General features: G+C 47.9%; 4 protein-coding genes across 11 annotated transcripts in view; 3 read left to right on the top strand and 1 right to left on the bottom strand.

The window, feature by feature from the left end:
• Positions 1 to 25,704, bottom strand: part of LOC101930877 (RNA-binding protein 4B) — a 72,150-nt gene that overhangs the window by 20,024 nt on the left and 26,422 nt on the right. The gene's annotated exons all lie outside the window — the stretch shown is intronic.
• Positions 5 to 24,103, top strand: CCS (copper chaperone for superoxide dismutase). Of its 5 annotated transcripts, XR_010589417.1 has the most exons (11): positions 12 to 179; positions 1,229 to 1,301; positions 1,387 to 1,524; positions 2,429 to 2,606; positions 3,135 to 3,195; positions 4,117 to 4,194; positions 5,200 to 5,303; positions 5,749 to 5,898; positions 7,678 to 8,178; positions 18,051 to 19,668; positions 20,822 to 24,103. XR_010589417.1 is itself a non-coding variant. In XM_065553084.1 (9 exons), the coding sequence occupies exons 1-9, from the start codon at positions 132 to 134 to the stop codon at positions 21,388 to 21,390; spliced, it is 840 nt and encodes a 279-aa protein (XP_065409156.1). In that variant the 5' UTR covers positions 12 to 131; the 3' UTR covers positions 21,391 to 24,103. The 5 variants fall into 5 exon arrangements, 2 of the variants coding, with proteins under 2 accessions (XP_065409155.1, XP_065409156.1); XR_010589416.1 differs by lacking the exon at positions 7,678 to 8,178 and having other exon boundaries at positions 11 to 179; XR_010589418.1 differs by lacking the exon at positions 18,051 to 19,668.
• LOC122173646 (RNA-binding protein 14-like) overlaps positions 7,833 to 25,704 on the top strand; it is a 28,343-nt gene continuing 10,471 nt past the window's right edge. For 2 of the 4 annotated variants that reach the window (XM_065553085.1, XM_065553086.1), the window contains exon 1: positions 7,833 to 8,178. In XM_065553085.1, coding sequence (XP_065409157.1) covers positions 7,833 to 8,178 — 346 coding nt within the window. Of the gene's footprint in view, positions 8,179 to 20,821; positions 24,104 to 25,704 lie in introns of those variants that run through there. The other 2 variants (XM_024100372.3, XM_024100373.3) reach the window with 2 other exon arrangements.
• On the top strand, positions 18,068 to 24,103 carry LOC101953662 (RNA-binding protein 14). The gene is made up of 2 exons (XM_005307962.5): positions 18,068 to 19,668; positions 20,822 to 24,103. The coding sequence occupies exons 1-2, from the start codon at positions 18,068 to 18,070 to the stop codon at positions 21,027 to 21,029; spliced, it is 1,809 nt and encodes a 602-aa protein (XP_005308019.2). The 3' UTR covers positions 21,030 to 24,103.

A 25,704-nucleotide genomic window follows, 5' to 3' on the forward strand; every position in this document is an offset into this window, starting at 1 on the left:
TGCCTTCCCCGCTAGGCGGCGTCTCAGCTTCCGCCAATCAGGCTGGCGGCCGGAAGTGTCGTTACCGGCGCGTTTCCTGGAAACGAGTCCGGTCCTGGCGGGCACAGCTGAGGGGCAGACGGGAGCGAGCGATGGAGGCGACGCCAGGGCCTGGGGAAGCAGGGGGCCCCAGCTGCCGGGTAAGGAGACTCCGCAGTGGGGGAGCTGGGTTGTGCCTCTAGGAGGCAACGTGCCGGGGCGGGTTCTGTTCCTGGCTCTGCTGCTGCTATTGGGCAAGTCCTCTCCCCTTTGGTACCTGTGTTTGTTTGCACTGCAAAGCTCTTCCGAGCTTAATCAAAGCTGATCTGGGATCGTCCCACTGCCAGGAGCCCGGGGCACGCCAAACCACATGAGACTCGTGATAAGATCTGTCCTCAGAGTTGTCAACGCTTGTAGGTGGGGGAACATAGTGCCCTGTGTGTGTTTTGGGAGGATAGTGAGAGTCACGGGGGCATGCTGGGGGTGGGGGAGGTACACTTCTTGAGGGTTAAGTCCCCTGTGTATATGCCTGGAGGAGAAAGAAATTGTGTGCCGTGGTGGAGGGAATGAGAGACAGTCTCTTTCTGGAGGACATATGCCTCTGGGGCAAAGTCCCCTGTGTAAGGAGTAGCAAGGAGAGGGATGAATGGGGCAGAACACAAATATCTTGTGGGTGGACCAATGAACATGGGGGGCAAAGTCACCTTATGTATGAGCATGTGTGGCACAATGCAGAATCCCTGCATGGGAGGGATTGAGAGAGGGGAAGTTGCTGGAGATGAGAAATCCAAACTGCCCAATGTAGGGAGGATTGTACAGTTGTAGGGTATGAGGTGGTTGGTTTAGCTTCCTCTAGGTGGGGGGCAATTCTGGAGAGAACAGGAAACCCCCCTCTGCTGGCGTGAACATGCTGGGTCAGACCAAAGGGAATGAACAGAACAGGTAATCATCAAGTGATCTACCCCCTGCCACCAATTCCCAGCTTCTGGCAAACAGGCTAGGGATACATCCCTGCCCATCCTGGCTAAGAGCCATTGATGGACCTCTCCTCCATGAACTTACCTAGTTCTTTTTTGAACCATGTTCAAGAGAGGTGTTCTAGTTCTGGGCCAGGGGAGGGGTAGGGCTGATGGATGAAGACTGCCAAGGTGGAGAGTTGGGTTGTTTTTCATGACAAACCCTGTCTCACATGCCTCCTAAAATCAACCAGCTGGAGTTCGCAGTGCAGATGAACTGCCAGGAATGCGTGGATGCCGTGCAGGCCTCTCTGCAAGGAGCAACAGGTGAGAGATGCTCCAGCCCTCCCATTCCCCATGACAGCTGGTGTGGGCTCCTGCTGTTTTCACCATACCAGGGCTTTTCCTGCAGGGCTCCAGGTGCTGGACATTCAGCTGGACTCTCAGACTGTGCTGGTGGAGACCAGCATGAGTGCTGGGAAGGTGAAGGGCCTGCTGGAGAGCACAGGCCGCCGGGCTGTGCTGAAGGGCATGGGGAGCAGTGAGCCACGTGAGTATGGAGTCCCTGGGTCATAGCCTGAAAGGAACAGGAGGTAGCATGGGGTAGCGGCTAGGCGTTCCAGTCTATTGCTGTGGGTTCTATTCCTGGTTCTGCTGCTGGGCAAATCCCTTCACCTCTCGGCATTGTGTTTGGCTCTTTATGCTATGAGCTCTTCAAAGCAGGGGCTGCTTCACGCTGTGTGTCTATGGTGCACCTGAAACGGGGGGGAGGGCATGTGGTGTCTGGTATGTCGGGGGCCCCGATGTAAGATGGGTGCCTCTATATGATCTATCTGTGTAAGGTAGTTTTATTATCCTCATCACTGTAGTATTTGGGTGCTTCACAGTCTTTACTGTATCTACCCTCACAGCTTCCCTGGGAGGCAGGGCAGTGCTATTAGCCTCTCTGTGTCTCAGTTTCCCGATAAGGGACTTGCCCACTGTCAAACAGGGAAACTGGAAAAAGAATAGGAGTACTTGTGGCACCCTAGAGACTAACAAATTTATTTGAGCATAAGCTTTTTTTTGCTCAAATACGTTTGTTAGTCTCTAAGGTGCCACAAGTACTCTTGTTCTTTTTGCGGATACAGACTAACACAGCTGCTCCAGGGAAATTGGGTCAGAGCAAGGACTTGAACCTGGATCTCCCAAATCCTAGGCTAGTGCCCTAGCCCCTGGGCCATACCATAATACACAGAACGGTCCTCAGTTCCATTGTGCTGAGTGGCCAATATCTTCCCCTTCCCTAAACAGCCTGTGCTGTGATTCATCCTCTCAGCTGCTCCTCAGGGAGTTCTTGGACACTGGTGCTGCTATGCTGTCTGGCAGCAGGAGCTCCCCTACATCTTGGTTGGGGAGGGGAATGCGGGCGGCTGTGACTGTCTGTGTCCACCTGACTTTGCCCTCCCTTTTAGAGAACCTCGGTGCAGCTGTGGCCATGATGTCAGGCCCCAGCCTCGTCCAAGGGGTGGTGAGATTCCTGCAGGTCTCCCCAGAGAAGTGTCTCATTGAAGGGACCATTGATGGTCTGGAGCCAGGGTTGCATGGGCTGCACGTCCATGAATTTGGGGATGTCACAAACTCCTGTGACAGGTAAGAGACCTCTCCCCTGCAGGGAGGTGTTGCTGTCCAGTGTAGCAAGCTGGGGTTTGCAAAGGTACTTAAAGGAAATGAGTGCCTCCCAACTTAATGGCATTTAGTGTCAAGATTCCCATTTAACAGATGGGGAAACTGAGGCATTGAGAGACAAAGGGAGGGACCTTCCTAAGGTCAGTGGCAGAGCCTGTAATAGAACCCAGGGCTCCCAGCCCAGTGCCCTCTCCATTAGGCCCTCCATTTTTCAGCAACTGTGAAGAGTGCATCTGATGACACTAGTTCAGTGAGATTGGCCTGTGTCTGGGGGAGGCACGTAGATAGTCACAGCAAGAGGACACGAGCTGTTAGGGGGGTGAGGCTGTTTCCCTGTTCAGCTCCTTCCCCTTTGGCCAGTGCACGTTCCAACCCTATGTTGAAATGTAGAGTAGAGCAGGTAGCCGGCCAGATCTCTCTGGAGGCTGTGGTGTGAGGCCTCTGCACTAGGTCATCCTGGCTTCCTTTTTTGTTTTGTTTTTCCCCAAACAGTTGTGGAGACCATTTCAACCCAGACGGGAAGCATCACGGGGGCCCGCAGGATGCACACAGGGTGAGTTCTGGTCATGTTTATGCATTCTGCCCTCACGGTCAGGGCTGGCCCCAGTGCCCTTTGGTGATGCTAGCGGGCGCAGTGCTGCAGGGAGAGGAGTGAGTGCCTCTGGGGAGGGTGCTCTCCTCTCAGTCAATGCTCACCCCAGTGTGATGGAAGGGGTGGCTTGCTGTGCTGCATGGAGCTGGGGACTCAGTAGGGCACTCTCCTCTTAGTCGTTCTGCGGGTGACTGGGGGAGAGTGGGTGACTTGATAGGGGATGCTCTTCTTTGGCAGTCAGTGCTGACCCCAGTGTGGTACTGAGGAGGCACGGGGGTTGACTCAATAGAGGGTAAGCCAGAATGAAACAGTCAATCATCTGTCCAGAGACAGCAAAGACTTCAAACATTGTAGTTCTCCAAGAAAAGGCACCTTTCCCAGTCCTCAGGCTGCCACATTCCTGCCTCTGCTGCTCTTGGGGACCTCTGAGCAATGGTTTCCATTTGCATGCCCACATTAGTTGGCTCTCACTTTGCCATGTGGGGCCAGATACAGCTTGGCTTTGAAACAAACTAAACTGAAATACTTGTCCAACACAGCCTGATCACAGCCCACAGAGTTGTTATTCACCCCCTTGGAAAATACCAATTGTTGTTTTCTTTGAAATTTTGGAAAACAAAATTTCCCCCCAAAATCTTTCCATAAAACCGTAAACAATTTTGGTTTTCAAAAACTGTTTTTGGTTAAACATAAGGTTTTGGGGCCATTTCTTTGTCAGAATTCCAGAAATTTTCAACCCAAATATTGGTTTTGGTTGAAAAGCTAGGTTTTCTTCAGCCAGAAAAGAATTTGAGTGAAGAAAATTCGCTCTGCTCTTGCTGTGTTTGTGGTTCGAGTCAAAGTTCCCAGGGTCTGACTGTGTGGGTGGATGCTCTGTTCCAGCATCTCGGAGACCTTGGCAACGTGCTGGCTGGCAGCAATGGAAGAGCAGACTTCCGGATGGAGGACACCCGGCTAAAGGTGAGGTCCCCTGATCTGCACAAGGGATTGCTGGGGAGACAGCAGTGGGAGCTGTGTCAGATTAGGGCATATTGAGGGATCCTACTGTTCCTTTCAGAAAGGCATCACTACAGTGGATCAGAACAGCAAACCCATCCAGCTGTCCCACAGCTGCTTCAGAGGAAGGGGCTCTTAACCCTCCATTAGGCTTTGCTGGGATAACCTCACCCAAAGGAACATTCCTCCTGACCCCATTTGCTAGGGGTAGACTCCTGCTGTGAAACAAGAGGGATAACTCCTTTCCTCAGCTCCAGGTTCTCTAATATTATAACTCCGGACACTTGATAGAGATGAGAATGTCTGATCCTTTTATGAATCCTACAGAACACTTTTGCTCTTAGGGATATCATAGGAACAGAGGAACTGCCTGAATAGCTCAGACCCCAGGGCCATGTCGCTCAGGATCTCTTCTTCCACAGGGCCCAACACCAGGTGCTTCAGAGGAAGGTCTGCCTCCAGTAGCAGATGTGGGATATTCTGACCCCAAACACTAGGTCTCACCCTGGTCTCTAATAGTTAAACTAGTCAGAACCCTGAAGCAGTAGGTGTAATATCCCAGGTGGGAAGTGGGGAGCACAAAGAGCATGTAGCAGTTTGGGGCTGCCTTTGCTTTCCCCTCCTCTAGTCAAAACCTTCCGTCAGCTGCTCTCCTGGGAACTGGGGTCTCATCTTCCCTCCAGCCGATGGGCCACCCACATGGTGCAGTGGGACAGGGAGCCGAGCTCCTGGGGAGGGGCAGAGGCTGAGATGGCAGCAGTCGAAGGGAAACTAGGGCGCAGGGATCAGCTCCTTTAGAGCTGACTGCACTTTCCTGGCTCCAGGGCGCAAACCCCTCTCCAAACTGTGCCTGGATGCACTGGTTCTCATCATGCAGAAGTCCCTTCCCAGGACTTTAATGGCCTCTACCAGGGGAGCTGGGGATCCACACATGCAACAGGGATGGCCAAAGGCTGTGATCCTTCCTAGGTCTGGGACATCATCGGCCGCTCTCTGGTGGTGGATTCTGGTGAGGACGACCTTGGCCGTGGGGGTCACCCACTCTCTAAAGTCTGTGGGAACTCGGGTGAGAGGTGAGGAGCCAGGGGGAAGAAGCAGGAACCAGGGGAGTAGCTCAAGGCAGCATCTTGCTGGCACAAATACTCGGGGGTCAAACTGACTGTCAGACTGGGCAACAGCATGGAGGAATGGGATCAACTGTGAGCATGGGAGGAAGGATGGCTTAACCTAAGGGAGCTATAGGAAGTTGAGGGGGGTCAGTCTCTCTTCCTTCCCTTCCCCCTCCCGCCAAAGGGGCATGAGGCAAGAGTGGGATCTGCAGGTATGGTCAAAGGAGGGGTTAACGCCTCTTTATTGTCTTGGTACAGCTTGCCTCTTGCACTGTAACAAGTAAGATGTCTGGTCTTGCCTGACCTTTGACTGGGCAAATGGTCAAGTCATGGAGCTGCCCATTTAGTCTGCAGGGACTGGAGCCCCTGGCAGCACAGCATCTGCTAATGCTCCCTCCCTCCCTTCCAGGCTGGCCTGTGGGATCATTGCCCGATCTGCTGGGCTGTTCGAGAACCCCAAGCAAATCTGCACCTGTGATGGCGTGACGCTGTGGGAGGAGCGGGAGAAGCCAGTGGCAGGGCCAGCCAGGAGGAAGCTTGGCCAGCCCACCCCTCACCTGTAGGATTATGACTTTCCTTTCTCCACATTATGCCTACTGGTTGTTGCTCTATGCCGAGGCTCAGTCTGTTTCTAACATCAAATGGGTGGCACTTTGGGCCTGCGGTATAGTTAGATCTGACGTGAGCTTTAGGTGGGGACTGGACTTCTTCACAGCGTCCCCGTCTCATCCCACAGTCTCGTTCTTCTATTGCCAACCTCTGAGCAGTTTCGTGTCCTGACCCTTCCCCAGCTGGGAGCTCCTAAACTTGCTAGAGACGATGTCTCATTTTATAGGGGAGCAGTAAATAGGCTCTGCAGTTTTTTGCTGCTTTGGGATTTGTAAAGGCAGTGAAAAAAGCATCTTAATTCTCTCTCTACCCCCCCCCCCCTTGCTTATTTGTTCCTTTTTAAAGTGCCGGGATATCAAGGGTGGTTTTGCTGGGGGAACTAGAAAAGGGGGAGGCAGGAAGCTTGGGAGTTCTCTTGTGATCACTTTTGCACTAAGTAGATGGGTTGGGTTGGGGGGGGGGGGTTGAACCTTTAATAATAAAATATTAATAATCACTAGTTCATATCTGCCACTCTGAACCAGCATATCACCAAGCACTTTACAAAGGGGTTTAGTATCATCTGCATTTTACATATGAGGAAACTGAAGCACAGGGGGGGGAAGTGATTTGCCCAAGGTCACCTAGCAGGCCAGTGGAAGAGCTGGGTTTAGAACCCAGGTTTCCCAAACTAGTGCTCTTTCTGCTAAGCCACATAAACAGATAGGACATTGTCCACAGAGGGCATTAGTCGCTGGAGTTACATAAGTATCTACAGGAAACCTGCAAAGGTTTCTTTGAGCTCAGGATCGAAGTCTCTTGCTGCTCTGCTTGCCCCAGACTGTTTTGGGAAATCTGTCTGGCAGTAGCCAAGGTCGCAAGTGCTGTGGATTGCATGCACTGCAAAAGAGGAGAAAGTGCTGAGCTACCTATGCCTGACAAATGTTTCTAGAAAGCTGCAGCCTGAGCATAGGCAGCTAGACAGGAGGGTCTGGGTTAGGCTGTAGCCTGTTTTCCATTTAAAATCAGCTGTGGAGGCGAGATGACTTTAAGTATCTTTCATGTGCGCTGAATCTGCCATTAAATAATATTTTCCTACTGTCACCCTGCTGTCTTGCTGCCCAAGCTGGTCACCTTGCATTGTGGTGGTGCCCAGACCTCAGGCACCTACTGTGCAAGATGCTGTATAAATGCAGAGGCACATCGTCTCTGGGATAGGTTCTGGGGCTGGGTGGCAGGTGCCTTGGAGGTGGGGGATTTGGGAAAGGGGGAATCCCTAATCCCCCAGCAGGACAGTGGAGAGATCTCACTCACCCAGCTGGGGGGAGGGAGTAGTTCCCGTGACAGAAAAAGAACATGAGGCGGTCACTGGGTGTGGGCGGAGCCTGCCTATCACCGTGCCGGAGCCTGAGGGCGAAAGGGAGCACTCTGCACGTGGGTGGCGGGAGCACCATTTTGTTTACTGGCGAGTTAACGCAAGGTCGGGCGTTGCGCATGTGCCCAGAGGCTCGGATAGGTGCATTCGTCACTGCGCAAGGGAAGGGAGGGAGATGCCGGAAATACGCAGGCGCGCTAGGGCTGGCGGCGCGGATTGTGACGGATGTAAAACAGGTTACAGGCGGTTGGGACTCAAGTGCGCAGGCGCAACGACGTTGCTAGGAGAAGAGCAGGGGCGCGGATGGAGAGGCAGGAGTGCGCAAGGCACTAGTAGTACGCAGGCGCGGCATTAGCCGAGTGTCTCTCTTCGCAGGCGCAGTTGCTCGTAGGTGGTGGCATTCAGCGCGCTGCGCAGGCGTGTTGACGGCCGGGTGGTGCCTTCCTCTTTCCTTCCCATCTGAGCGTTCGGAGGGTCTGAGGTGCTGCCGCCATTTTGTCAGGCGTCCCGGTGCCAGCTCGGCCGCGGCCATGCGTCCCGGAGTGAAGCTGTTCGTGGGGAACGTGCCCGAGGAGGCCACGGCCGAGGAGCTGGGCGAGCTGTTCACGGGCGCGGTGGGGCCGGTGCTCGGCGTGGCCCTCATGAAGCAGTTCGCCTTCGTGCACCTGCGGGATGAAGCGGCCGCTGTCCGCGCCATCGCCCAGCTCAACGGGCACCAGCTGCACGGCCGCCGCATCGTGGTGGAGCCGTCCCGCCCGCGGCCCACCAACACCTGCAAGATCTTCGTGGGTAATGTTTCGGCGGCCTGCACCAGTGGAGAGCTGCGGGCGCTCTTCCAGCAGTACGGGCCCGTGGTGGAGTGCGACGTGGTGAAAGGTACCGACCCCCCGGGTTCCCTAATATCCCCCCCTTCCCCGGTACCGGCCCGTGGTGGAGTGTGACGTGGTGCCCCCTGGATTCTCCGCGCCCCCTCCCCCCCCGTACTGGCCCGTGGTGGAGTGCGACGTGGTGCCCCCTGGATTCCCCACCGCCTCCTCCTCCCCGTCTCCCCCCCCCCCCCCGGTACCGGCCCGTGGTGGAGTGCGACGTGGGGAAAGGTACCGACCCACCGGGTTCCGCATCCCCCCTCCCCGGTACCGGCCCGTGGTGGAGTGTGGTGTCGTGAAAGGTATCAACCTCGGGACAGGGACCCCCTCCCCCTCTTCCTGATACCAGCTCATGGTGGAGTGTAACGTGGTTCCCTGCCCATGGTGGAGTGCGACATGGACCCCTCCCACCCTTGGTACCGGCTGGTAGTGGAGTGCGACGTGGTCAGAGACCGATCCCTGGGATATCGCTCTCCCTGGGACAGGGACTTTACACCCCTGCTGCCAGCCCATGATGGAGTGTGACATGGTGAAAGGTGCTGACCCCTGGGTTCTCTGACCCACCCCTGGTATCGGCCTGTGGTGGAGTACAACGTAGACAAAGGTAGTGACCTCCAGGATCCTCAAGTCCCCCACCCCTGGTACTAGCCTGAGGTGGAGTGCAACGTGGTAAAAGGAACCAACCCCTGATATCTCCCCTCCCACCCGCCCCCCCACTCCCACCCCCAGGATAGAGACTCTTCACTCACAGTACTGGCTCATGGTGGAGTGCAATGTGGTGAAAGATACTGACCTCTGGGTTCCATGACCACCTGGTACCGACCTGTGGTGAAAGGTTCCCTCTGCTGGGTTCCCCAGCCCCCCCTCCAAACTCTGGTACTAACCCATGGTGGAGTGCAGCATGGTGAAAGGTACCAACCCTGGGCTCATTTTTCCCCTCCTCCCCCACAGACCCATGGTGGAGTGTGATGCGGCCGGTGGTTCCCCGGCACTCCCCACCCTCAGTACAGGCCTGAGATAGAATGTGATGTGGGCAAAGATACCAACTCTCTTCTCCCCCATGGGGTAGGAATCCCTTCAACCAACCTCTCCCTGGGGCTAGAATCCCCTCTCCCCAGCAGTATGGGCCCATGAGTCATGATTAAGGCTACGATTTAATCATGGGTATTTTTAGTAAAAGTCATGGACAGAAACAAAAAAATCATGGCCCATGGCCTGCCCGTGACTTATACCATTAATACCCCAATTGAATCTTGGAAAGCCCGTGGCACCAGCTGCGGGGGAGGGGCACTACTGGTGATGGGGAGCCCTGGGGGCCAGCAGCTGCTCCAGGTGCCCTGGGACCGCTGCCCGAGCGGCTGGGTGCTGCAGAGGTTGCAGGAAGTCACGGAATCCGTGACTTCCGCCACCTCTGTGTGTGACAAACACGGAGCCCTAATCATGATGGAGTGTGTGATGGGATCTCTGGGGTGCAGCCTGGGACTGTGGGACCGCTGTGCCCCCTGAACTCTCCAGCCTGGGCTGTCTTTCACAATACCTTGCTAGTGACCAGCAGTAAACCCCTCCAAGCACTGTTATCATTCAGCACAACTGCATGTGGAGCCCCACACCCTCCTAGATTGCATGAATGCTCCCAGAGCCACTCATGAATCACACAGGGAAAGGCACCAGCCCAATCCCCCCCCAGCTCCTAGCCTTGCACCCCAGGCACTGATCAAGATGATTTATTAATTGGTTCACCACTTCATCAATGGAAAGTGGATATACACCAGCCTTTGCAAAACATGAGCAGATTTGCCACACACTTCATACAAACTCACTGGTAAAGATAAACAGTAAAACAAATGTATTGACAACAGAAGATTTTAAGTGACTATGAGTGTTAGGCAAAAAGTCAGAGATAGTTACCAAAAGTACATAAAATATAAGCACGCAGTCTAAACTCTCAACCCTATTAGACTGGGCAACATCTAGATTAAGCAGTTTTCTTCACTGCACTGGATATTGCAGTTCATAGTATACAGATTTCACACTTGAAATCTGGGGCAGTCCCCTCAGTTGGAGTCTTCAGAGTGTCCTTGTTGCTTGCAGTGTAGGTGGGTGAAGGAGAAAGGCCCAGCATGGGGCCACTGTGTTCTGTTTTATTCCCTCAGTCCCATGTGCTTGGGGATCACAAGTCCAGGCATGTCTGGGGGCACTGCTAAGTCTCCAGCCAAGATTGAGCAATTCCCCTGGTATGGCCTCATGCAGGTGAGTCATTGAATTGTAGCTCCCTTGCTGGACAATGGTTGTAGATGGGACGTTTGGTTACTTTCCTTGCTGTTGCCTCTGGGGAGCTAATATCTGACCGATTCCCCAACTGACAGCATGTTTTAGTGACAACCATACAACACAATTCTCATAACTTCATATACATTAATGAGATACATATATGGATAGAGAAATGACTTTCAGCAGATAACTTTTCCCCAGATACCTTTTAAGGCATGCTTTATATGTAAGATCACGGTTATATAAAAATGAGGAATATGGGGGTTACAGGATGCTCCCCCAAGGTATAGAATGTCCGAGTGTAACAGTCGAAGATACCAATCCTCTCAGCGGAGCAGGGCCCACACCACACGACTAAGTCTAATATCTTCCTTCACCCTAGCAATTCCAGCCTGTGGTGGAGTGCCACATGGTTAAAGATACTGACCACTTGATTACGGGCAGACACCTCCTCCCTCCGTCTTTCCCTTTCTTCCCAGCAATATGGGCTTGTAGTGGGGTGCCATGTAGTCCAAGGTACCAACATCCTCATGAGGTGAAGCCCCCCCACCAATATCAATCCACCAGTATGCATCTGTGAAGTCAGATGTTACCATAGGTACCAATTGCCCCACATTTTTCTTGGGACATATACTACCCCAACTCCTCCCTGCACCAGTGGGGGACTGTGGGGCCTCTTTGGCAAAGCAAGCCAACAGCAAAGCATGTAACATCAAAAGTACCAGTCTTCCCGTGGAGCAGGTATTGCCCCCAATCTCTCTGTCCTGCACTAGTGGGGAGTGGCAGAGGCTTTTTCAGCAACACGGGCCTGAGGTATAGAAATTGCCCCCTATCTGGGGGCAGAGACCCCTTCTAATCCTTCATGAAGCAAATAATGCCCCCCAAATTCCCTGTCTTTGCACCAGTAGGGAGTTACTGGAGTTCTTTTGGCAGTATAAGTCCATAATGCAATGTGACCTAAAAGGTGCTGACTGCATCAGTCCTCACTCCCCATGGGGCAGATACTCTCCATAACCCCCTGCCCCCCATACACACACCAATGGAGAGATGAAGGGGTTGTTCCAGTTACTGTGGCGGAGTGCAACATCAACAAAGGTACTGACTGCTCCCAACCCCCCTTTCACGGAGCATTTACTTTCTTCCACCAGCAAGTGGGTAAACATCCACTTTAAACTTCCTGGGGCAGATACTGCCTTAATCCATATTCTTCTGCCACAGTAAGGAGCTGTGTGAGGTCTCTTCCAGCAGTATGGATGCATGGAATAGTACACTGACAAAGGTATTCACCCCATCCCACCTCACCTCTTCAAGGAGCACGCCCCGCCCTCAATTCAACCCCTATACCTGCTGGAGCTGTGAGGTCTCTTCAATTGGTACAGGCGGGTGATGAAGTGTGACATCAAAGGTGCCAACAGCATCTAACATCCCTCCAGTCCTTCACTGTGACAGTGCGGTCTTTGTGGGTGTGTGGAGGTGCTCTTCCAAGGGGAGAAGAATGCAGAAATAGGACACAACCATTGCAGCAGCCAGAAGGTTGAGGGGAAGAGTAAAGGAGCAGAGATCTCACACAACCTGGTCACTGCCAGGAGAATCAGAGGGAGACATGGATAGAGGAAGGATAGCAACCAAAGGAGGAAATATGGGGTCATATTTTGGATGGTGGAGCCATCAGGCAGAGTTCAAGGGATAGTGGAAAGAACCCCAGCAGTTTCCTTTTATATCAGTCTGACCAATATGTTTACTCCTCTGGCTCTTTGGAGTCTGGTAACATTTTCAAGTGAACATGGGAGTGTATGGGCAGGAGAGATTAATGGGGTAAATTGGACAAGACAATAGTCTGAGGATTTAGGTTGCAGGGCAAGAGAGAAGGTCTAATAAAGCAGTAGAGGTGAGTAAATAGTATTCACAATTATTGTTCCAGCTTCACTGGAATTTGGCAGACTTTATAATCATTATAGTCAACTGTTTGACTATGATCTGATGAATGCTGCTGAAATTCATTGAACAATATATCTGAAATTATCGGCTACTCCATCAGCTCCAGTAACATAATTATTACATAAAATGATTTAAGTTCTGGAGCTAAACATAACACACATAATTACTGTTGCTTTATACTGAAATATATATATTGCTTTATATTACTGTTGCTTTACGGTAGCACAGGCATTTATCTCTAGCTGTTAGGCTTAGATGTAGGGTTAGTACCTGTCAGGTACATTTCCCTAAGCCTTAGATAATGCCCTCAAAGGTGGATATATTCTCATAAGTGCACCCTGCACCATCAGGCTGTTCATGAGCCTATTGTCAAATGCATCATTTCCAAGTTGCCAACACCTCTCTACTTGTCCTGGAATACTAGTGATGTGGGCCAGTGAGTGAGTGAGGTACTGTTGAAGCCAACCGCCCTACTTCTCCCCTGCATAAAAATTCCTTTTATATCCTGCGCCACTTGCTAATGTCCCGGAGCCGCCGTCATGTGTGACACTTATATGGGAACATTTAATGGACATCCCACCACCACCCCTTTCCCTTATGTAGGAGCTGTACATTGAGTGAGATACATTAGCGATGGTATCTCAGGGCCATAACCAATACTGCACGCTTTTCAGTTTCATGCCACCTTTGAATGCCTGCCTCATTCCTCAAATTACTTGTATAATCAAAGGCAATTACTCTGCTCTCTGGGACACACAATCATGGAGCAGGGGTTGGTATTCCTTTCCCTTGCATCTGGAGAGCTGTTTCAAGTGATATGGACCTCCACCAAATGCAGTGTGTGTAACCATTTCTCCTTCACCAGTGTAAATGCCCCTTCCAGGCCCAGCCTCTGTGCCCATGCAGCTGTTCTTAAAAACAATACCATAACAGCCAATCAACTACAGTTCTTTTGGGGCCCATATACACCTGTATCATCCCAGCACTTCTAGGGGATTGCACAACTTTGAAGGGCTGGCCAAAGCCCATAATCCAGGGTAATGAAAGGCAACAGACTTCCTTGCCTCAAGGGCTTGGGAGCAGCTCTATCCCCAGATCCTAGCAGGGGGGTAGCAGTAGCTTTCTGTGTTAGTGCTCTCTCTTCCCCCTTTCCTCTCATTTCCTTTTAGCTGTCCTTCTCTTTTGGTGCTATATTATTTTCCTTTATCACTTTTTTACTGCCTTTTTGTTTGTCTATTTGCAAAGAGCTCCATGCAGCCTCCCTTTCCTTTAAATATACACTTCGTGGCACAGGCAAATATCCCTTAATCGACCCCTTGCCTTCCTCAGAGGGGTTTAACTTCCTCTCACTTCCAGCATGGTGTCTTAGGAGAAAATAATTTTCCTAATCTAAATATTGTGGCTAAAAATGGCCCCCTCACCCACATCAAATACCCCTAGCTTTTCATCCACTATATTCTAATATTCTGTGGCAGACTTCCCAGCTTCCTGACTGAACCAAATGATCCCAATGTACTCAGTCGTGTCTGCACATGAGCTGTATGTTCCTTCTGAATGTTATAAAGTTCTTCATCCAGGGCAAGGTGATGAAAGGCATAATTTCCAGGACCTAATATTAAATACAACATGCTCTCTCCATATTGTGTGCTGCCTGTTGCTGCAGTTGGGTTACCCTTCTCTCCCCAGGGCCCAGCTCAGCTTTGCAGTGCCTGAGTATGCCTTGGACTCATTTCAGAGTGTGGTGTTGTGGAACAATAACATCTCTAATTGCATAGTTATTTTCCCTTTCTATTGAGGTAAATAAGGCCTCTTACACATGGGTCCCAAGAAAAAACTCCAAGTGTCACCTGTTGTATGGGCTAGATTTGAGTGACCTAGACTCGCCGTTGATTGTGACCCGATTAACTGTAACCGACAGAACCTGTGTGTACTAGTGCCACTGGAGGCATGGCCTATTAGTTAACTTTTTCTTCACTGTAAATAATAATCCCTTCCCTGTGCTATGCCTTGCACAGCCTGATTTTGAGGATGGAGAGGGATCTCAATTTTGGTGTTGTCAGCTGCAGTTTTTCCCTTCAAAGGATCTTGCCAGCCCTTCTGCCCAAAGCTTTGGCCTAGGGCTTGATGTTTTGGGCTCAGGCCTGAACCCAAGTCCCCCATTTAGCATGAGAACCCTTCGCTGTGACCCTCTGCATTTTCGTACTGATTTGCTAATACTGTTGCTGAATGTCTTATCCTCAAAGGTTGTGTAGCAATGTTGCTGCTTTTTCCTCTACCAATCATCACTTGAACTGACCAATTCAAGAGTATTCAGCCTGCCTTCTGTCATGCAATTTATATAATTTATGCCACATGCCAAATGTTCACCATATAGGAACTGACCAGCACAGATGCTCCCATATGCTTTGTTCATTGGGCAATAGGGAGCCCTTTCTCCAGGGTTCTAATGTGCTCAGAAAGTGCTGAGCTCTGGGGTCTGTTTTAATTCAGGAAGAGAATGAAAGAACCAAACCATAAATAGTGGTGATGGCTCTCCTGTAATTACTGGAGAAAGTGAATTCTGAGTGTTTCACCTGAATTACTTTAATGCCCTTATCTTCACTTGCAGGTGGTTGATAACAGTCGAGTATGGTGTAATCTGCACAGCCAACTCAAGTGTGTTGAGATGTTTGCTGACTTCTCGAGAGACTTTGAGAGATTTATTTTTCAATTTTTTTAGCTGCCTAGGTCTGAACAAGTCATTGTGATTCCTATAGCACTACTCTATTTGGACTAGATTACCAAGGGATGTGGGAAATTCTTCATCAGTTGGAGTCTCTATGTTGAAATTGTGTATGCCTCTTTTTCAGATACATTCTATCTCTGCCCAAAACAGGCTGGATTCAGCAGTCACTGGGTGGAATTATCTTGCCCATGTTATGCAGGAGGTCAGAGTACATGATTATAATGGTCCCTTCTGGCCTTAAAATATACAAATTGAATCTATGAATCTATTTTCATAGACCTGACCATCACACATGAACAACAGATTGTTATGCCCACTTACTGAAAGATTGCACCATAAAAGTATTGCTGAAAACTATTTTTCTAGTGCAGAGTCCTTGGGGCCGCCTGCTTCTATAGGCAGAAATCGGCTACAGCATTATTGGTGTGCAAAAAACACCAGCTTCTCACCATTCACCAAACATGAAGGGCAATAACAAGAGCAGGCAAGATCTCCACAACTCCTTGAAGTATATAAGGCCTTGCTGAACTCAGGGGAAATCCCAAGGTTTCATTTGGCCCTGCTGGTAATAGCGGAAGGATGGTTGTAGGTACTTTTAAGAGAGCCTGTGAGGTATTGGTGCATCTGATGTGTTTGGACACCGGCAGATCTTGCTTGCCTATACAGTCGGATGTTTTTCTAGCACCATAGTTTGGATCATTGGAAGCCAACCTTGCTGGTAGGGCCCTATTGGGCCAAGTGAGCCCTTGGGAAGGAGGGATGGGGTTTGGGGTACAGCATGGCTCCAACTCCTTCATTTCCAGATTAAATTTGGTATTTCCATTCTGTTTTGTTGGTTGAGAAAGATGGCCTATTTGTGAAGTAGGCCAGCAGAAGCCATGTTTGAACACTAAGAATCCTTACCATAGCACTTCTGAGTTCCTAAGCCTATAGAACTCCTGGAGAAGGGTGCCCACCAGGGATAGTGCAGCTTCCCATGTTGCTGGTCCCAAGTCAGTCCTTGCATACTGGGATTCAGTACATTGGAAAAGGCTCCCGTTGCTTCAGGGTCCCCAAAAAATGATCTTGTGATTTGTGCTCGGCATGCTAAGAATGTCCAGTCCATGAGCAGCCAGTTACTTTCTCCTCGTTCATTATAAAACGTTGGAGACTCTCCAGAGGCACATAAATTGAAATGACTTGCCACGGCCCTCAATATGGGAGTGGAGGAATAGCAGGGCCTGGATTCTGGATTGTAGCAGGGAAGTTGAGCAATGGGGCTTGTGTGGGCTGATTTTAATCCCTTGAGCTGTTAATTCCTATGGTGTCCTCTGCATGTGGGGTTGGCTCTATGTCCTTTAGAGTATAGGGATCTAAATTATGAAATATTGGATTAGACATTTGCTTTGTGTTCAGTAAAAGTCTAGTTTCTTGTAAGTGTATTTTTTCTAAACTGCTTTAGAATTACTGCTGTTGGAACATTCCCTAGCTCCTGTCGTGTCATAAATGTAATAGTCACTTCAAGTGTTTTGCTGGTATAGACTAAAATTATGCTTATAAGAATATATCATTCTAGATTTCTGTGTGTAAGATAGTTATCTGAGCCGCTGTAGCTTTGAATTTGCTATACAGACACCCCCTGACTTACGCAATCGTTCTGTTCTGGAAAGCCTTACACAAAATTTGAGTTATGCACGTTGGAAACGTATACCCATACATTACGCAAAAATTTCCGCAACTCGAAAATCCTATTTCTGGCTTATGGAACTTTTTCCATAAGTGTGAATTTGCGTAATTTGGGTCTTGCGTAACCCAGGGAGCGTCTGTAGCTATTATGTTCAACCTGAGGTCCTGCCACAGACTAAAACACTTAATTGTTTTTAGAAAAAACTAAGGGTAACCATACAGTTTCTGTAAGTGAGAGGTGAAGATACCAAATTATTAATATATGTAGACTTTAAAATAACTCTTCCCTGCACTGCAAATGAAAATGTCAGTAGATTTGGTTGTCTAGTATGATGCAGCACAGAAAATGTGCTTTTTTTTAAATTAAAAATAAGTTGAGAAACTAGAGGTAAATCCTTCTGAAATACTGAATTTTTCAATGTAATTGTAAAGCTTACCCATACCGAGTTTCAGGATTATTAAAGTCAGAATAGTCAAGAGGCTGCTACTTTTTTCTACTTATTTGGCTTTTTAAAATATAAAAGGTGCCCAGTCTCGGTTCTAGATGTTCTGACATACTTGATTTTCACAAATATTTAAATTGATTGCTCACTCCACTGACTAAATATATTTTATTAAAGATTCTTTTGTAGATATTAAATACAGTCCTCTTAACCCTGTTTAAGTTTGTATTCTACAGTGTAATACCTTTGACAAACTAGAGGGTTCCAAAGCAGATTAGTTTGGATGTTTTTTTGCAAGATTAGCATGAGCTGCTGGAAGAATCTCTAGTTTGTGGATGGCTAGTAATTTCCTTCCTGAAATTTCAAGAAAACTGTATTGGTTACATGTTCTTTAATGGTACAAAATGGACTAAAGTCAACTCTGGTATGACTCCATAAACTTCAATTTGGCTCTGTGTTCTCCGAACTGAATGAGACAATATTGTAGAATTTAAGATTTTGGGAACTATTTGTGGATATTTGAGGGTATTTGTAAACAAACCTACTGAGCACATGGATTTCTTTCTGTGCCTTGATTAGATACTTGTGGGTTTTCTCTACTTTTTTTTTTTTTTTTTTTTTTTTAGAATAGACTGCAGTTTTCATAATGTAGCAGCTATGGTAAATTGGGGTAATTTAGTTGCCAGCCCGCAGTTTATTAGGAAGGCTACAATACAGACTCTGTTTATACCCAAAGTGCATTTAAGTAATAGCAGAGAGATGCGTGCATCTGTTAAGTGTTCGATCCTGTAATAAAATGTCTTGTCTTCTTCACTGATAACCCTCTGTCTACTTTATCAGACTATGCATTTGTTCACATGGAGAAAGAAGCAGATGCAAAAGTTGCCATCGAAAATCTTAACGGAAAGGAAGTGAAAGGAAGAAGAGTCAATGTGGAACTCTCTACTAATGTTCAGAAAAAGGGGGCAGGACAAAATGCCCAGGCAGGCATCAATGCTGACAAGAGCAAGAGAGCAAGTGTGGACTTTAGAGAGAAATATCAACCCAAGATCGACGGTTACGAGCAGCTTAGGCCTACAGACTCTACATATCCATCAGTCTCTGCAGGATACACTGCATCCTCGCTCTACGATTATCAGCAGCGCTTCGGTGGCACCAACACTTCAAACAAATACAACTCCTTTGACACTCAGACAAGGCAAGCATCTCCCTCATATTTTGGAAGGGACAGAAGCCCAATTCGACGATCACCAACAAGAATCGGTTTTGCCACTGTGTCGCTACCCATGACAGCACAACCAGCATCCTACAGAGCTCAGCCATCAACCTCACTGGGTGCAACCTACAGAGCCCAGCCCTCTGCATCTCTCGGAATGTCTTACAGACCCCAGCCAACAACGGGACAGGCAGCATCTTACAGGGCCCAGCCCTCGACCTCACTTGGAAATACTTACAGAACCCAGTCCTCTGTTTCACTAGGAGCTTCTAATACCCAGCCTGCAGCCTCATCACTAAATTCCTACAGCGCTCAGGCTGCTGCTGCTTACAACACCCAGGCTGCAGCTTCCCAGTTAGCCTCTTATGGGGTCCAGTCCACAGCAACACTAGCATCATCCTATGGAGCTCAGCCTTCAGCCTCGCATGCAGCCTCTTATGGTACTCAGCCTGTGGCTGGTTACTCAGCCTCCTATGGAGCTCAGCCAACAGCCACACATGCAGCCGCTGCCTATGCAGCTCAGTCTGCAGCTGGTCACACAGCCACCTATGGAGCCCAGCCTGTGGCCACACACGCAGCCGCCTATGGAGCCCAGCCTGCAGCCAGCCACTTGGCTTCTTATGGAGCCCAGCCTGTGGACAGCCACTCAACCTCTTATGGAGCCCAGCCTGCAGCTACTCTCTCAGCCTCATATGGAGCTCAGCCAGTGGCTGGCCATTCAGCCTCATATGGCGCCCAGCCTGCAACTGCTCTCGCAGCCTCGTATGGCGCCCAGCCTGTGGCCGGTCATTCAGCCTCGTATGGCGCCCAGCCTGTGGCCGGTCATTCAGCCTCGTATGGCGCCCAGCCTACAGCTGTGCTCTCAGCAACCTATGGCACCCAGCCTGCATCCACTCTGGCTGCATCTTATAGCAATCAGTCTGCAGCAGCTTCCTACAAATCACAGGTCTCTGCTCCACTGACCACACCCTATAGAACACAGTCTTCAAACTCAATGTCAGCTTCCTATACAGCACAGCAGCCCTCCTCTGTTCCCTTGGCAGTCACTTTCAGAGCTCAGCCTGTGACCGCATATGATGGGCCAACCCAGCTTGGACAACAAGCAACCCCGTATTTGGGACTGTCTCAGTCTTCTGCTGCTGCTGCTGCCATCGCACCACCATACGAACGCACCCGCCTTTCTCCTCCACGGAGTGCTGGCTATGACGATCCTTTCAAAAAATCATCTGCTTTGGCTAAAAGGTATGCTGCTAAGCCAGTGATAATACTTTGCACATAAATAGAGCCTTTCGTCCAAGGATCTCGATGTGCTGTCCAAGGGACTAGAGGCAGTCAGACTCAATACAAGTCTATTGGTCTTCGCCTTTATAAACTTGGTTCTGCTTCACCAAAAAGTGGAAATTCCCCTGCTAATACATTACACTAACTTACTGTTCTGGAAGCATTGACAGGGTGGGAGGTGAAACTTGATGCATTATTAAAATGACAAAATGGCTTCCCGCTCTGGCAGTAATACAGATCATTACATAGTCCCCCCGCCCCCTTACAATTTCTTTGCTTCGGGTGCGTCTGGCTAGGGTGAAGGGTGGGATAATATGCTGGTGCACCCCTCTTACTGGTCTGCAGATTCTACTGGATATTTATTTAGTGTTTTTTTTACAGTTTTGTGTGAAAGTTGCAAGATTGGCAGCCCTGGGGCCAGGAAATTTCTTCTGCCTAGGGCGTGTATACCCCAGACAATGGCATTAAAGATTTCTTGCACTCTACCACAGACAGTGTGCCTTATCCCTCACTTGGAACTACAACCCTTAGGGCTAAGATGGGGAGTTGAGTTTCTCTCACAGGTTGGCACCTCTGCTTAAACTGCGAATGAAAGACTCAAACTACTGTCAGTTGTGGTGGTGCCGTGTTGTAGGTGCCTGCTCTCTAGGAACTGGACTGAGACCACCGTTACTGACCTGGATTGGATTTTAACCAATGTCCTCAACCCCATAAGTCGTCAGACCAGTCCTCCCTATTTTCAGTGCTTAATAAGTAAATGGGCTGCATTTGTTAAGAGAAATGGCAGGCATATCCAGCTCTTGCTTTCCCATGCGCTATTTACTTGCCTAAGAGTTGGGGGAAATTTAACATGTATATTTGAGGTATCCATCGAAGGAGGTAAAAGATAGCTAAGGAACTGTTCTGAAAAGAACTGATTAACCCACAAGTTCCTCTGGTTTGCCTTAGTGAGACATGTACTAATAGTGTTGCTCTGCGGGTATGGTCTTCACTGGAGAGATTCTGATCTCTCATGAGGGTCTCCTCAATATATATATTGCGTAACCAGGGCGGTGTTAGGCCACTATCACGGACCCTTTTGTTTTATTCATTAAATGTCTCTTTTCTTAACCAGGTACAGTTCTGACCGCCGTTTATCTGACCTCTCAGATTACCGTCGTTTAGCAGACTCGCCACTTGTGTACCGTCATTCGCCGACAAAGTCCCCGCTGGATTATCGCCGTCTTCCAGAACCGCATTCCGACTATACCCGTTATTCGGGTGCCTATGGCGATTATATGCATACTGCTCGGCTACATTCTAATTACCAGCGCCGCCTGTAGTGGGGTTGGGGTTCCTGTTCCAGATGGGGGCAGTATCATTAATTACATGTTCCCCATTGGGACACGCTTTCTTAGCATAAAGCCAATCTGCGTCTTTACTAGGCTGGCTTCCTCATTCAGTTCTCTGCAGATTCTGAGTTATTAAATTTCCTTCCCTCCCATGCTATCTCAGGTGTCATTACAGCCTGTCGTTTTGGCTCTGTTCCTTCATGTCACTTGATTAAAGAATTATTTGAGGCGATAGTATGAGGCGTGTCTGAGACATGCTACTACATCCAACACAAATAGCATTCTCCTGGTTTTTACTTTGGGGGATTTTATTTTCAGCTGCCTTTTTTGTTGCGTTTTTAGAATGATCTGAATTTATGATCTCAAGAAGAACCTGTCCTGCAACCCCAGGAACAATGTAGACGACTGCTGCACATTGTGTCTTTGAAAGTCGAAGACTCGAGTTCCTTCGTGCTCCAGTAGGGCTAAGAATGCCATAGCATATCTGGAATCGGTTTTTGTTTGCGACTCCTGATGCTAATGTCTCTATTAGTAAGACATAAGCTGCTCATGCAGGATTCCTAATAAATGCAATTCACAATGACTGTTGCTCAGTATTGTTTTTATAACCCGAGCAATTGCTTTCTCTGAATAGAAGAGCAAATGCTCTTTTATGTAACATGAAAATCCTTTTTCTTTTTACACCGGTGTTAAGTTTGCAGTAGATGTGATGTTTGAATCTATACATCTGAAATGAGTTAGTTTTTGTATTGACTGTAAATAAAATGGGGGCTATTTACAGTTTAGAAAGTTGTCTGGTGTATTTTTTTTTCCAGTTTAATTGGTTTCAGGAGTAATGTCCCATGTTCTTTAACTCTCTTCCTTTCATCCTAAAGGTAAATCAAAGGACTTTAATGAGTGCGTGCATACATACAGCACCACTGCAGGGCAGCCAGCTCTAGGGAAGAAATGTGGTAGCCAACTGGTGCATAATAGTAAAGAGAGCTGGAGTATTGTCCAAGAGCAGGCCAGATCTCTGTTCTTAACATGTGCTGTAAGATTTGTTGTTAAGACCATAGGTGTGCCCCTTAAGTCATATCGGAGGTCCCTGGGAGCTTATAGTTTAAACAGAAAATGTGCTTGGGAGAAGAGCAGTGGGTGACTTCATTTCCTAAAGTGGGTCAACACCTCATCTTAATTCCCATTCCAAAGAACCTCTCCCCAGGACACTGCCTGGTACCAGATTCATCTACCTCTGCAGCGTGGAGCTCTCCATCAGCTCTTCTGGGCATTTAAACCTGCAATTTGAAGGTATTAGGTGTTTGCCATCTACATGATGCCAGAATTGAACTTCCAGTCCCTGCCCTGAATTTGTTACAGCATAAATTAGATAAACATGGAGCCTGAAACTGATAAAGGACAGGCATAGAGAAGGGAAGGACAAGGGTTAAGGAAATGTCTTGCCTTGAGAGAATGTTCTGAATTGTCTAAGTATGGCAGAGTAGCTAGGAAGAAGCAAGTGGCCTACATGTTTAAGGGCAGACTAAAGGAATGATTTCTGAAGGACTGAAAACAGTGGGGACAGGAAAAGGATGTCTCTCTGCATGAACACTGTGATTCCACACTAGAGGTAAGGTTAGCAAGAGAGGGGTAGTGCCTCAATGTAGACACTCACTACAGCAACCTGTGAGTGCAAGGATCAAGGAGGAGCCCCACCTTCAAGTGGATTGGGGTGGGAGTGGATTTGATCAGACGAGAATGGTTATGGCTTGCTGGACTTTAGGGGGATGTTCAAAATCCCAGCTTGCTTCCTGGACTCTTCCTGATGTTCCATCTGGCTGCACCTACCACATGACCATGATGGCAGCTACTGGGGTTAGAACCTGCTTGCTCTCTCCTGATGGTGACACCAGTGGTTTTTTTATTAGTAGCAATAATGCTGCTCTTTCTAGAAGCTCTTTGAGGAGGAGTGATTTTGATGGGCATCTTTGTCACAGGCCAGCCAAAGTGATGACTCATTAATTTCCTTCTTTAGGATGCGAGGCATTTTAATTCTTACTATAGATTGTGTTCTTTATTGGTGAGGGCTTCTTTCCCGCTATAGGTGTCGCCTGAGTGGTAGTGAATAATTCACCTTTGTATTTACTCAGTCCCCTCCTAAACCAAGAGGACTGATAATGTGACTTCTCATCAAGCTTCCTTTGTGTAGTCCATGAGCTGTAGCCACCTCACCAGACTGAGATTCTCTCTCCAAATTGACAAATGCAGGAGCTACCTCAACTTTTTTCTAGAAGATATATATTTTTATAGATTTGTCATTTATATCTGATTTTGAAATTGATGTGATATGCAGTTGCCTTGCCTATTGGGTTGTTTAGATTTTGCTTCACTTACTATATCCACAAATCTTTAGCCTTCCAGTATGTTGAGTGAATTTGTTGGCATTAGACTTGCCAGCGAACCTGTTAACTTCTTAAAATGCACTTAAAAAATAAATGCAGACAGGTAAATGATTAAACTTGAGTAGGAAAACAGTTTCAGTTGGAAACTTAGATTATGGTTCAATGATTTTGTACCCAGAAAACTTTGTGAAAATATAGCTGTGGGTGTGAACTTTTTGCAAATTTTTTAGTTTTTAGGTAACATTCTCTGCTCCATCTCAAATATCCAGTCCCTAGTACACTTGCTGTTCTGTAGCTGTTGTTGAAAGTCTGGGTTGGACATGGAAATTTAAGTTTAACATGTTATAGATTAGAAGTATTTTTTAACTTTAGGTAATTTAGCTTTGTCACTCATGCATGTAGAAAATGGTGTCTGTCCTTTGGGCAGAATTTACAGTTAGGTTATGTACATATTTCTGTTCTGAATCTAGCTCAATTTGTGTTTAAATGCTTTTTTATCATCAAGCCAAAAATCTTTCTCAACAGTTTTATAATCACTTACTACATGAGTAAGTAGCTTTGTACTGATTGTAACTGATTTTTGTGTTTTTATGTAACTAGTAACACATGGTTGAATTTTGATCTCATATACCAAAGTTTGAGGTTTTTTATTGCTGATGTGTTTATTAAAATGTCTAGAATGTTTTTTTTTGTATTGTTCTATCTGTTTGCCTTTGAATTGTGAAATTCAGTAGAAGTTCATTTATTTTTAAAGAAAATTATCTTGTGTTCTAATCCTATTTTTTTTGGGGTGGGTTAAATTTTAATTCTAATAAATGATTATTTTATTAGGGGGGGAAATTGGCAAGAGGCTGGATGTGAAAATAAGGTGACAAATTCAAAACTGTAGTGTGGGGAAAAAATATTATCTTTTACCAGTTAGTCTGTGGAACTCAGGCTATGTCTACACTTAAAATGCTACAACAGCACAGCTGTGCCACTGTAGCGCCTCAATGTCGACACTCACTACAGCAACAGGAAGTATTCTGGTGCTGTAGTTAATCCACCTCCCTGAGAGGTGATAGCTAGATCAACAGACGAATTCATCCTTTGACCTAGAGCTGTCTATACTGGGTGTTAGGTTGGCATAGCTACCTCTAAGGGACACTGGATTTTTTTCACACCCCTGAGAGATGTAGCTATGCCAGTGTTAAGTTTTCAGCATAGACCAGCCCTAATTGTCCCAAGGCAGCATTAAGAGCAAGAGTTTGAGGCTTTAAAAAGGGATTTGACACTTACGGCAATAATATCCATTTAAAAAATGAAATTAAAAAACATTTGAGGGATATAAGCTAATCTGCTTCAATTGGGACATAAACGAATCTTTATGCCCAAATTTGTTAGTCTCTAAGGTGCCACAAGTACTCCTGTTCTTTTTGCGGATACAGACTAACACGGCTGCTACTCTGAAACCTTTAAATATTAGGACTCAGGAAGCTTCCCCTGGAGGAGTTTCCTCCTCTTATCTCTAAGGGCTTGTCTACACTTAAAATGCTGCAGCTGCACTGCTGTAATGAAGACGCTATCTATGCCAATGGGAGAGCTTCTCCCATCACTGTAGCTGTACCAACAGGAGAAGCCCTCTCATTGACATAGCGCTATCCACACTGGGAGTTAGGTTCGTGTGGATTTTCCATGCCCCTGAGCAACATAGTTATTCCAGCATAAATTGCTTATGTAGACAAAGACTGAGGTCTGGACTACAGGTTGAAACAAGGCAGTTTATATTGACCTAACTATGGAAGTGTTTACCCGTAACTTTTGCACCAGCTGACATAACTGCCACGCAATGCCAATTCCATGAGCAGCATAGAGTCAAGGTCAATGTAGTTAGGTCGACACGGTGTCAGTGTAGATACTGCGTTGCTTATGTCAACTATTGTTAGCTTTCAGGAGCTGTCCCACAATGCCCCACACTGACAGTACAATACAAGCATTTCTGGTGAGGACGCACACCACCGACACAACGAGCAAAGTGTAGACACGCACAAGTGATATAATTAGTGCGGCGGCTGTATGCTGATGTAAGTTAGGTTGACTTAATTATGTAGAGTAGTCATGGCCCAAGTCTGCTTTTGGTTTGCAGAGAGCAGCTAGCGCTATCCAAAGAGCTTGTAAGAGCTCAAGCTTCACAGCAGAAGGTTAGGGAAGCAAAATAAACACATGAAATTGAAACACTACATGTTGATTGTATTGAAAATGATACACCTTAAAGATAGACTTTTTCACAAAATGGTGAGTTCTGG

The sequence above is a fragment of the Chrysemys picta genome, chromosome 7 (genome assembly GCF_011386835.1).
Source record: "Chrysemys picta bellii isolate R12L10 chromosome 7, ASM1138683v2, whole genome shotgun sequence".
Classification (NCBI taxonomy): domain Eukaryota; kingdom Metazoa; phylum Chordata; order Testudines; family Emydidae; genus Chrysemys; species Chrysemys picta.

Coding starts and splice junctions, on each gene's coding strand:
- CCS (XM_065553083.1), top strand. CDS start 132: ATGGAGGCGACGCCAGGGCCTGGGGAAGCAGGGGGCCCCAGCTGCCGG. Junction 2,607..3,134: donor GTCACAAACTCCTGTGACAG/GTAAGAGACCTC, acceptor TTCCCCAAACAG/TTGTGGAGACCATTTCAACC. Junction 5,304..5,748: donor TGTGGGAACTCGGGTGAGAG/GTGAGGAGCCAG, acceptor CCTCCCTTCCAG/GCTGGCCTGTGGGATCATTG.
- LOC101953662 (XM_005307962.5), top strand. CDS start 18,068: ATGGAGAAAGAAGCAGATGCAAAAGTTGCCATCGAAAATCTTAACGGA. Junction 19,669..20,821: donor TCATCTGCTTTGGCTAAAAG/GTATGCTGCTAA, acceptor TTTCTTAACCAG/GTACAGTTCTGACCGCCGTT.